This window comes from Papilio xuthus, unplaced genomic scaffold (genome assembly GCF_000836235.2).
Source record: "Papilio xuthus unplaced genomic scaffold, Pxut_1.1 DF825946.1, whole genome shotgun sequence".
Lineage (NCBI taxonomy): Eukaryota > Metazoa > Arthropoda > Insecta > Lepidoptera > Papilionidae > Papilio > Papilio xuthus.
The window spans coordinates 4,332,147-4,344,953 of record NW_013532703.1 but is presented as its reverse complement, the minus strand read 5'-3'; the positions used below and the strand labels follow the sequence as shown (position 1 = coordinate 4,344,953).

Genomic DNA, 12,807 nt, shown 5'->3' with positions numbered 1-12,807 from the left:
AAAGTGCCCATAATTATAGTAACAGACGAACACTTAATATCTTAGCACCTCTGTCTCTATACACTTTAAAATATACTACTTTTGTTGACTATGGTCTAGTCACCCGTTACTTAGGGTAGGCTCCAAGCCCTTTAGTGGGGACGTATATTGAGCTGATATGGAAATGTATCAAAGAGTAGTACATTGTGTATAGAAAATGTGTAAAAGATCATTAATTCTTACCGATAGCATCTACTTTGTAATCCCGTCTTTCTCTAGTGTTGAGTCTCTGTCGTACAGTTTGTGCGATATCAGATTTGAAATCCCACTGGTTATTGGTATAATACTCAAACACATCAAAACCTTTGCTAATACGACGGTGTACGCGCATTAACCTGTAATAAAAGCATTTATTTAATTATTTTAAATTTGTTCTGTTCTATTCTTAGTTCTGTTCTGTTCTGTTTTCTTTTGTTTTGTACCAAATTCACACAAACTGTTAAAATATTAAAAAACAAATTGAAATCAATGCTTACGAATGGATGTATAACAAATCTAAATAATTAGAACTTTGCTAAACGCTAATAGTTTTTTATACCATAAAATAAGTGTATAATGTATTTATTATTTTGAACTGTTATTGATTTTCTTAAAAAATTTCGAATTTACATTTTACCTGTCTTAATGAAAATATTTTAGTAAAAAAATTAAATGTTTATTTCAATTACAATTTTTAATATCATCTATACATTCATATGTATATATAATACATATGTATATACTCTTTTAAATACAAAATGAATTAACATATTAAACATCAATTTCCTTATTTTAGGACATTTGAAAGTCGTGTTTAAAATACAAACGATACTTTGATATAAAATTTATTTAAAATGTAAACGTATATTTATCTAATTAAATTGAACTGAACGTAATTGAATAAAGAATTTAATCTATTGATTGTGTAACATACCAAAACACTTACACTGGTTTGTAGCCAAGACAAAAGAGTAGTGTGTCTAGAATTATCGCTGGTATCCAATGGAAGAACAAAACGCAGATATTATGATATAGTCTGGAATGTTTCATCGAACCACCTGGGTACCTGAAAAATAAAAAAAAAATATTGAAAACTTTGGTTATCAAATGTAACATCATTAGCTTACTGTACGTTCCCACTAAGGGACTCGGAGACTACCCTAAGTTTATGCGACTAAGCTTTAGACAACCACGCTGGCAAAGTACAGGATGGTTGACTTTACACATATGAAATCTGTACATATTAAAAAGCTGTGGTGTGTGTATTTAATATAAAAAAAAATAATTGAACACCATGTATTTTAGTTGGTGATAACGAAAAACCATTTTTTTTTAATTTTAGTATGTCTGTCCGCAAGGTAGTTTGTTCCAGCTAATATCCGGAACTGCTGGACCGATTTTGACAGGACTTGGACGAGAAGATAGCTGATATACCTTGGCATGTTATAGACTACCTTTTTAATTCCGCGCTATCGAAATCAAAGGCGACCACTTACATTTTAAGAATTATTAAATTTGCTGTGTATATTTCAGTTTATTTTGAAAATTATTAAGAATGTACACTTACCATACGACGCCGTTTAAAGGCACTCGGTTCATAATAATTTCTCTGCCTGCATCAATCATTTCAAGCCATGTCACTTTAATTTCAGCGGAAGATGTGAAGTTGACCACATTTGATTTTTTATCACTGCGAAATATCAAGCAAATTTGAAAATAAAAGACAGAATTCTAGATTGACAATTTTGAAGTTATGTTGTGTTTCTTACTGATCTTGGTGGTTTTTTGATATTAAAATCTATGTATAAAACATATCGTCATCCCTGTCACTATCGTTGACAAAACAGAGATAACAATATTTTTAAACGCAGATTTTGATCTCAGAAACCCAATGTTAATTGTTTTTTCTGTGCAAATATTTGATCAAAAACATATTTTCATTGAAATAAGTAATACGTATTTTGTGAATACAATGAAAAGAAGTTTCATGGATGTCTACAAGAACAAAGAAATTTAAGCTCTACGTCTTTATGCATAGAGTATATATTTACCCGTAGTGTAGGTAGTTCCATGCCATTATCATGATACCGTTTATAAAAACATCAACAGGCAGATAGTCTGCGTAACTGTTGCTCTTGCAGTACATAGATCTGATCACTCCTTTACCAGCACCTTAGTAAAAAACAAAAACATGTTATACATCATGTTTCCATTGCCGATACACCTACGTAAAACATATCTCTAACGTGACATATCTCATACAAGTCTTTTGGCGAGTAACTCAATATACAACAACTAAAATTTATATATTTTCCACAACAAAAATATAAGAAATGAGGTTAGATTTTTCCTTTATGTTAATACGAAAATTATGTAACCATTTTAAATATTAATAAAGTGATGTAAACATGCCTAATAATTATCATACTACGTATTTTTGCCGACTTAAATACATATAATTAAACTGACTTTTTACTAGTAACGTAACATAATTTTTGGCTGGTAAACCACAGTTATTTAGTAAAAAGTCCTGTTTTAACTCTTACGAAATACCAATCTCTTTAATTGACTGCGACTATAGCGTGATGGTGACTATGGGCCAAGGTAAACAAATTATTTCAACAGTAACCGGTCTTAAGAATTTTGTAGTTTTAATATTACAACGTATATGTTTCCATAAGAGTTTTCACTGCAGGGACACATGTATTCTAACATGTTTACAAGAATATGTGCTAAATGACAATATGTATCATATGTAATAATAATACTCAGAGATTAAGAGTTGATTTAATGATGCATTTACATACATTCGATATCTAGTTGAAAATAAATATTTTTGCAATTAAACTTTTTTATAATAGTAGCAAACGAACATGATTCGTCGAAATAGTGAAGTAATCGTTTCTCATAGACATCGGCATTTACTGATGAGTTGCCAACTTTTAATCGTCAGAAAAAGCATAAAAGAAGAATATTTGCCCTTCGTCAAAAAAGAAAAAAAATAATTACCAATTAGAAGACCCGTTGGTCCGTTGATATTGTCAGTCCAACCTGGTACAGGCTCCTGCCAAATTGGTATCACTGTAAAAAATAAAATAAAATCTTTAGACTGTCTTACAAACCAAAGACAAAACAAAACACTTCAACATCATCTTACTAATATTATAAATGCGAAAGATTAGATTGATGTTTATTTGAAGGTATCTTCGGGACGACTCAACGGATTTTGATGATATTTGTCACAGATGTAGAACATAGACTGGAAGAACACACTATTTTTTTTACAAACTAGTTACTAAGTTTTTTTTAATTCGTAAAAAAACTTAATTACTCACTGATTTTGACTATGAAGATTAAGATATTTTATTAAAAGATTTACCTATAGATGGACGTAAGATAATAATAGGTATGTGCTCCATAGCTTCCACGGCTAAAGCTTCGCCCAACGCCTTTGTGAAGGCGTAAGAATTAGGCAGCTTACTCAGTAATCTGGAATGTAATAGTCAGTCGATGATTAACAATCTATTTATTCACAAGATAAAGAATATTAAAGACAAAATATTCAACAAAATATTTCTATTTAGCATATTATAAATCGAGAACAATAGGAATAATCTTACTTTGGTGTTAGCAATGCTATGGACTCTTCGTCCATCCATTCTGCGATCTGTATCACCTTGTGGGGGTCAGCTGGCGGCGGGTAAGGCTTCTCTTCCAATAGCTTCTCGTGCAGATGGCAATACGCTGTTGACACGTGGAAGAAGAGCTGCAAATAAGAGTTGATGCTTGAATAAAAAAGTATTGCCACTTCCCCACGTCACTTCTATAAAGACAAGACAAGACAAGACGTGTGACTTCCAAACAACTCAAGTCATGGTAACTGACCTTCAGTAGAATCATATGAGTTTTTTTTGAGCAAAGAAGAGAGATGATAGAGTGAAAACGAAGAAATAGTAAGGAAAAAATCAAGCTCCATAACTTCAATCAGGTTGGAATGCACAAAGTAATTTTTCGGTTATCTCCCAATATATGAGATTTGCTGAGGTCCTGGTACTCTTGTTGAAGAATAGTTGTTGTTTACTTTAATCTTAAGCGTTATATATAGAAGTTTGGTATTTCATACACTTACCTTTAAGTTTTTACATTCCTTAGCCAGTTCTAATATCAATTTAGTTCCTCGTACGTTAAGTAAAACTGCTTTACGTAATTCTTCATCGAATCTGTAATAACATACTAAGATATACTTTTATTTTATAAACATAAATCCAGTGGTGTACGTAAAAAGTAGACCAGAAAAGACAAGCAACATTTGCTACTACATTATTCAATCGCTGATTGTAATAACCTCTAATTATTACAAACATAAATTATTTTGTCATCAACCGGGAAACCAAACAAAATATTGAACTAGATATTTGAGAGCAAAATTTCAGAACTACTTAACACTACGTTCTAGCAGTATGCCAATCAGAATTACATTTTAAAAGTAATACGTGATATATGGTTTTTGTTTATTAAGTACTCTTGTACCTGATAGTAGCTGCAGCATGTATGATGAAGTTAACTTCTTGAATAATGAATTGCCTGTCATTATCGTTTAGGCCGAGGTCAGGCTCAATGACGTCACCGGTTACAATGTGCATCTTCGCCAAGAGTGGATCCACGCCACCGCGGAGATTACGTACCTTTTCGAATAACTGTAATCCATAGACAATTAAAATTATCATTAATTATAATTGAATATTTCGACCGAGCGTGACCTAGAATGCTCGCTTGGAATTGTTACTTAACGTTGCGGTTGTTTTATAAAATCAAATGTATGAAAATCATTTATAAGCTGTACAGATCTTGATGTAATTTAGTTATTATGAGTTAATAAATGGCCGTGTAAAAGAGTAGAAACTGTAATTGATCTAGTGTAGTTAAGTAACGATATTTATTAGTAAAACAGCCTAAAATAAAAGCAACAATATTTTCACTTAGATAAGAAAAGATTTATAATTCTATGCCTACACATATCTATATACTGTAAAATAACAAAAGAAATAAAGCAAATCTGTCGAAAATAGGCTACATAGCATTTGAAATGTTGATAGAAAGTGTTTGCGTAGCGTAGCGAGTTACGCAGTGAATATCCTTGACTTAAATAATTCGTAGCTAAGAGAAACCATCTTAATACTTCTGAGTGATATAAGTGTATACAAACATGTATCTAACTTTATTTAGTTATGTACTTGAGCACATATGTCATATGCTTTCGTCATGTAAGTAGTAGAAGTAAAACATTGCCTAACCGCCGCGCCTTACGAAACGTTTAGGCAGTTTGCCGCTGTGAAGAAATTGTACCACTGCCGGCGATTGGTAGTTGGTTTATGGGATTTCCACTGGTGATACACACAAATAAAAACATGTTATCTATCTCTATCTTTAAAATAACTGTGTGAACTATGTCTTTGTAAAGGTTTTCTGCAGTGGAAACTATAAGAACAACAATCATATTGTTCCAACACATGTATGTTGCAAATTTGAAAGTGCATTCAACTCTGCAATCCCGTATTAATGAATGCATACGAATTTTTTATTAATATTAATAAAAACTAAGTGCACAATTTATTATACCCTGCAATAGATTATTTAAAGTTTTTCCTAGTCTTAAAAGATTTATTGAAGACATTTGTATTCAACATGATCCGTTTGAAATTTCACTAAAACATCGTGCGGATATAAATAATAATGTGCATAAAGAATTGAATTGTAATTTGCATTAACTTTTACGAGAAATAATACAGATTTTAATTTGAAACGGTTCTAGGCTCTTCTTGGTCAATCACTGACATTCTTAACATGTGTGCAAATTTAATTTAACGTGGTTTTTACCAGCATAATGTTCATAAGAATCTTATTTCTTACCACAATTAAACCGGCTCGCCCGGTGAAATACCACGACCACACAGAAGAGAGGCGTGAAGTGGAAGCAATTCCGCGTTTCGTCTGATGAGTGTGCGTCCTGGAGGTCTAATTTAGTCCTCTTTCCCTTCCCTAACTTTTTCTTATAAGGAAAGGATGGGAAGTGAAGTGGACTTTCCGGATGAGAGGATGCATGGAAAGGGAAGATATTTTCTTTCTGTGCATCCTCTTCTCCGTCGATTAAAGATAGGCAACGCATATGCAATTGCGTATGTCTATGGGCAACCGTCAATTCTCTATTTCAGCGATTTCAGGTGGCCGCTCGCTCGTTTGCCACCTTATGATATAAAAAAAGTAACACAAATGCGTTTTACTACAATACAAGCACGGTCTAATTCACGTGGTAAAGTATTTCCTTCCACAATTTATATCGCAATCGCTTAACGCGTGTCTTCATCCGTCGCAACCATACCCTAACTATAATTTAATGATGCGACGGTCCATTAAGCGTAAATGTATTCATTTTAAGCATCGGTGGCTCAGGGGTTATCTTGCCTTGTAATCTGCCGGTCCTGGTTTCGAATAGCGCCATTTACCGTGTGTTCGTATATTTATTCGACGTTCTTACGGAAAAGGAAAACATCGTGATACAACCTGTACATGTCTACGAAGAAATTCAAAGATATGAGAGAAGTCAGCCTACCCGCACTTGGCCAGCGTGGTAGACTATGGCCTAGTCACCCCTAACTTAGGATAGGCTCCAAGTACCTCAGTGGGGACGTATAGTGAGCTGAGCTATTGATGCTTTTATTTTATTTCTATGTTGCATTAAAATTTTTGAAGGTTATAAAAGGTTAAATGAAAAAATGAGACCATCTAACAATGGTGGCTCCATTGACTTTTAAAATAGTATTGAATGTACTTGGCGTAGTGAAGATAAAAATTGTGCAATAATCTTTTTCTTTTAAAGCCTTTAGTATAATATAAATTAATGCATCCGTCGTATTACGCAGTTGGGAATCCCCTTAGCAATAATGTGGCATAACAAATTATAGGCACACTTTTTTACTATTTAAGTTTTTATGCAACAAACTAAGTGTTACTAAGACTTAAGTAGTTTCCTGACAACAGTATATTAAAGAAATATTATTTTTAAATGTTAAAGCCTAAAAAAGACTACTAAAATTTATCATTGTATCACTTTCTAATATACGCAAAGGAATTGTTTCATGTTTCTCAGTAACATAGCTAGGAAATTTTAATATTCTAGTCAAACCTATTCGTTCATCCTGTTATGTATCTAATTCTTCTATGATTAAACTGAGACAATGTGTTTTTAAGAATCAGCAGTGGAAATTGACGTGATCTTGGGATCTATAATATAAAAATGAATCGTAAAATGTGTTGGTAAGCACATAACTCAACAACGTCTGGACAAATTTGGTCAATTCTATTTACAAATGTTCGTTGAAGTTCAAAGATGGTTTTTACGGCGAGAAAAATTCGAATAATCGCCGAGAAACCCTCTAGGAACCTTTCTTCATCCCGCACGGACGGAGTCGCGGGCGACAGCCAGTTATTGATAACGATTGCATAATATATACTTTTAGATACAATAAGATAGTTAAATAATTACACAATACTCACGTCGTCATTAAGCATTTCTTCAAGTCGTTGCTTTGGTAGTTTCCCCTTTTTTTCTCTCACAAAAAGAATTATTTTTCCAATATCCGGACATTTTCTGAAAATTAATTATAATATTTGAATATAATAATTAAAAAACGTGAATTTGAAAGATCAATTTGAAGAGAAATTGAAGAAATAATGTTTAAGTAATCTTTACGGAGACTATTAGGTATTGTTATTAGTTGTGCATTAATTTTAATTATAAATTACAATCAATTTGAACTTTGTATGCAGTGACATAGAATTAACTTTCCATTGTATTCCGATCTATTCAACTTGTGATTGCACGTCTCTCAAGGTTATTATTTGCATAACGCTCACAACAATAATAAAAAAAATCTCACCTTATTTCAGTTGAAGTAAATATCAAGATGTTTTTATTATTATGCAATAAAATTACATCTTTACTTATTAAATCGCGATAATTTTATATATCTATTATAGTTCACACTTATGCTCACTGATTGGTATGTCAAATTTGTTTCCAAAGTACCCACTTTGTAAAATTATTTTTTATGCCTTTGTGCAATGAAATATCTCTTTTTGTGTTATTTTCTAAGTGAATTATTGCACCAATAAATATACAATGTAGACAACAGTTAGAAAGTATCAAGACTATAAAAATTATAGTCGCGTGAAGTGCGTTTCGTTTTATGATAACAAATTGCATATTATCCTTGTCTTATATCTGTGTTATTTATTTATTCGTTAAATTCCAAATTTTGACGCTGTCGTCATAAACATAAATACGTGCTAAGTGCTCTTATGGTGACTTTTTGCTTGAATTAGGTGGAAAGCGTAATTATTTCTTTTAATTTACCTGAGCAACTTCTCAACAAGAACCTTTCCCATGAAGCCTGTGCCTCCAGTGATGAAGACGTTCATACCGCTGAAAGTTTCAGCGATGCGGTCCGCCATCGCATCCACCTCGGTCTCCGTAAAGCCTTCTGAAGACATCTTGAAGGCTGTAAATAACAAGGTAAGTAAACCACAAGTTAGGTAATTTAAAATTTTTAAATACAGTGTAATCTGGATAAGCGACAGTCCAAGGGACCGCGATATATTTCTCGCTTATAGAGGTGTCCTTCGTACCCGAGTTTCTCGCTTATAGAGTTTGGTTTTTGGAACCGAACAAGAACTCTCGTTTATAGAGGTTCCTCTCGTTTACTCTCGCTTATCCTAGGTTGGACAATACAAATTTTTCATAATAAACCAAAGTGATTCAATTTAAAAATATACACAAAATATTTATAAAGTTCTAACTATGCAAATAAATACGCGCCAGTTGTAAACAAAAGTACAATTAACCTTTTTATCCAGTTTTGAATAACCTTTATTCACTCCATGTAGACCACACATCTGTGTGATAAAATACTCGCTTAATATATTTTAATACATTCATATAAAATGCAACAAAAACACAGCGCATCTTAGTCATGGAAATATACTGCAAGATTTATATGGAAAAAACAAACAACAATATTAAAAATGCGAATGTTTGGATGGATGAATGGATGTTTGTTGTTGTTTGAAGGTATTCAGCATGGCTTCATTGATCTCGCTGAAATTTGGCGTAGATGTAAAACATAGTCTGGAAGAACACAAAGACTACTAATTATATTTTTTTAATACCGCACGGACGAAGTCGCGGGCGACAGCTAGTAACATTATAAATGCGATGTTTGTACGGGTAGACGGATGTTTGTTTGAAGGTATCTCCGAACGGCTCCACGGATTTCAATTAAATTTGGCACATATGTAGAACATAGTCTGGAAGAACAACATTGGTTACTAAGTTTTTTTTCTTTCCGTGTTGACATAGTCGCAGGCGACAGCTAGTATGATAATAAACAGTGACTGTAAATAGGTTTGACTTTTGTCTTTTATTGTGTTAGACCGTGAAGAGGTGATTTTATAAATGTAATAACATTTTAGCTTTAATAGCTTAATAATTGAATGATCTTGCAAGGTAACATTTATTTATCATTTTAAATTTGTTCATTATTTTTCCTGTTTTTGTTGAAAAATTAATCTAATGTAAATTTAAATTAATTAAGGTGCAGGAAAAACATATCTTTATACAAACATTTTACCAAACTTTAAGACCTTTTTTCTATCTAAACTTTTTCAAAACAAAAACATTCAATAACGAAAATTTTTATCAAATTTCTTTGTGCAACATGTTCATCAGCCATTCAGTCAGTTTCTTCTATTGTAGTTACAGATATGTAAATTAACCTAATATGAAACAAAATGTCCTATTACCGTGTAATTGATCAAATATTAGCTTAACTTATGAAACAGATAGAGACGGAATTGAAAGTTTTAATAGAAACCATCGTAATCTTGCTGATGCAATAACCGTTTTAAAATATTAAGGGCAAATGATTAGTCAAGACGGCATACCATAGACGTACATTTTACTTTTTTACAACACTAGTAATGCGTTAATTTCTCTCTCTAACTTGTCTTATTAGTCTCTTCTACTTCACTTTGTCTTCAATATCTTTGTCATAAACTTGGCCGTCACCTTTTATACCACTATTTTTTTTGTGTCGACTCCTGGTTCTGCCATCGGAAAGGGAAAGTAGTAATACTAAATTCGTAATGTACTCCCGCAGTCTTCTTACATGCGACATATTATCAAAGTATTTATTTCCTAGAACGTTCAATATAGTACAGGTTCTTCGCCGTACCAATTGTTTTTTTTTATGAATTAGTCATATGTTTTTGTAACTTAAGACGTCATGAAATAATCAATTTTAAAATCAGGCAACGATATACAAATTCTTAACCATTCCATTGTAATATTTTATACTCTAAACAGCCAAAATCCTAGTTTCAAGTAATATGACTTCTGATTCGTGGTGTAATGTAGCATTATGCTGGTATTTATAGAAAAGTGATTATTAAAGGATGATAACTCGTTGCCTAAACAATGTTGAAATTTAGCACGTTTCGACAGTATTTAGTCTATATAACAAATGGAGCGAATCTTTCACTAATGTACTACACCTAGATACCGTGGACCACACAAACAGCGCAAAAATTATGTAACCATTTTTGTAACTCGGTATTAAAGTGATTAAAAAAACTGCATGCCTACTCACATATAAATATTCTCGGAATGTGATGCAACCAATATAAAAAGTAACCTGCAATCGTTACCCTTTTTTCGTTGTATTAGATAGATGGTCTTTGACGTCATCGGACTTATAGGTCTGATGTTATCGCGGTCGACTTATAACTGTTGAATAATCCGCAACAAGAACAATGTTTTAGCTTCACATGCAGAAAATATATTTGCTGCTTCTATCCATGTCTTCTAAGACCTAATCTTGCTAAAGTACCATGATACATTTAGTTTTAAATACAAGGAGAATCAGATGCTATTCTTTCCTTCTTATAACTTTTAACCTACTTGATTATGGGATTCGGAAACTACGCATACTAACAGCGAAAGCATGTGACAGAGAACTGCCCAGACCTTGACATTATGTTTGTTGTAACTGATTACGACATTTTTTTCTTCATATCACTGCGTCAAGATTGTAAGATTACGCAAAACTTTTCGACAAGAAATTAACAAGCTATGATACACCTTGTGTGTTGTGTCTATTCTTTTCATTTGAGTCTTTACATTGTCCATTAAATGTCAACTTTAAATGTCATTGCGTGCGTTACAGGCTTTGCCTAACTGGAGGGTTAATCGCTTAGTTATTTCCTAACTTCATTTCTTCTTGCGACTTGGTACATAACAAAATCAAGAATCAGATTTTCTTAATTTTACAACGATAATATTGCTTGCACAGCAACTCTAAACACACTAAAATCACAATCCTGGATCCTCCACTATTACAAACTGGGTCATTGCACTTTAGAAGACATTTTGTTGTTTAACATCCTAGAAATATACGAACTTTTTTCTTGAACGAACTATGTATATATCTCGAACTATATTCTTTTGAATCTTCTATACTTATATTATCTAAGAAAGGAAGGAGAGAGAGGAACTGAACAAAGGAAAAATAAACAAACTATTAAATTGTGTATTTAGTACGCTCATCACGAATTCTTTGAATTGATAATACACATCCATTCCAAGACTTCCGCAACCTTGGCTCGACGTTGACCCGAATTGCCAACAGTTAATAGTCGCTAAACCCGAGCTATATTATATAAAAATCGGTGCAATTTATATTATAACACAAGGAATTAAAGAACCAAAAAACCCTTACTGATTTATGGCTAGGTATACATTTAGGGGAATAAATTCGGTTCAGCCGTTTAGGTTGGTAATCATAATAAAAGTTACGAAATCAGTTTACACCTCCTAAGTCCGTAGGATAATAAGTATGTATATTATTCAGTAATATTCAAGACGTGTAGCGTTTTAACACTGCATAATATTGATACCATTACTGGTTTTAAAGGTTGGTCTTTTTTTAAGTTGTTCAATGTTACCTCCTAAAACTGGGAAATTTTTTTGTGTTTATTTACGAGATTCCTTGAATATTTAGAAATCAGAATATTACTTATTTATGATCGAATCTAAGCCTAACCAGTTGTTTAAAACCGAGTTGATATTTTAAAATACATTCGTGTCTAAAAGAAAGTCGACTACTACCGCAAAAGACCAAATATTAAGTATAAGGATCTCATAATAGATGTTTCCGCGTTAAAATATAACATTGATTTCTTATATGCAAATTAAATTATAAGCACGAAAGAAATAGCAAATAAGATTATACAATATGTTGATTGGTTTTTTCTCGGCCATTCTACACAAATAATTAAATTGCATAATTTTTATATATTTATCTATCAAACAATACTGGTAAGATAAATTACATGAGGTTTTATTTTATAAAAACAAAAAATATTATCATTTATATATAACACCTATTTTTAAAAATTCAAATGCTGGCACACAAGAAATTTATGAGCCGTATAAATAAAAACGTCGAAGAATAGAGATCTATTTTTTTAAATATTAATAAATACAAAAGCTCAACTCACCTGCTAGTTCGAATAATCTATAGACACGTTTAACTGGACTGCAAGGAAAATCTTAACTGAGTGGGCCATAGCGCGTGTATTGCAAAACATCGCTTTTGCAAGGTTTGGTAACGACTTGAATCAACGTATTTACTTGCGCGCAGCCGTTCTTTAGCCGGAGGTGTTTGCTTGCGTTTT

The 12,807-nt window shown here is 32.3% G+C and overlaps 1 protein-coding gene across 4 annotated transcripts in view; it reads right to left on the bottom strand.

Moving 5' to 3' along the window:
* LOC106124265 (fatty acyl-CoA reductase 1) overlaps nucleotides 1-12,807 on the bottom strand; it is a 14,188-nt gene extending 1,381 nt beyond the window's left edge. Inside the window, exons 1-13 of one of the 4 annotated variants that reach the window (XM_013320741.1) lie at nucleotides 12,631-12,807; nucleotides 10,077-10,179; nucleotides 8,432-8,576; nucleotides 7,573-7,666; nucleotides 4,549-4,715; nucleotides 4,148-4,238; nucleotides 3,639-3,784; nucleotides 3,398-3,507; nucleotides 3,028-3,099; nucleotides 2,070-2,190; nucleotides 1,586-1,708; nucleotides 965-1,084; nucleotides 223-374 (exon numbers count right to left, since the gene is read on the bottom strand). In XM_013320741.1, coding sequence (XP_013176195.1) covers nucleotides 223-374; nucleotides 965-1,084; nucleotides 1,586-1,708; nucleotides 2,070-2,190; nucleotides 3,028-3,099; nucleotides 3,398-3,507; nucleotides 3,639-3,784; nucleotides 4,148-4,238; nucleotides 4,549-4,715; nucleotides 7,573-7,666; nucleotides 8,432-8,568 — 1,333 coding nt within the window. In that variant the 5' untranslated portion in view covers nucleotides 8,569-8,576; nucleotides 10,077-10,179; nucleotides 12,631-12,807. 4 annotated transcript variants of the gene reach the window in all.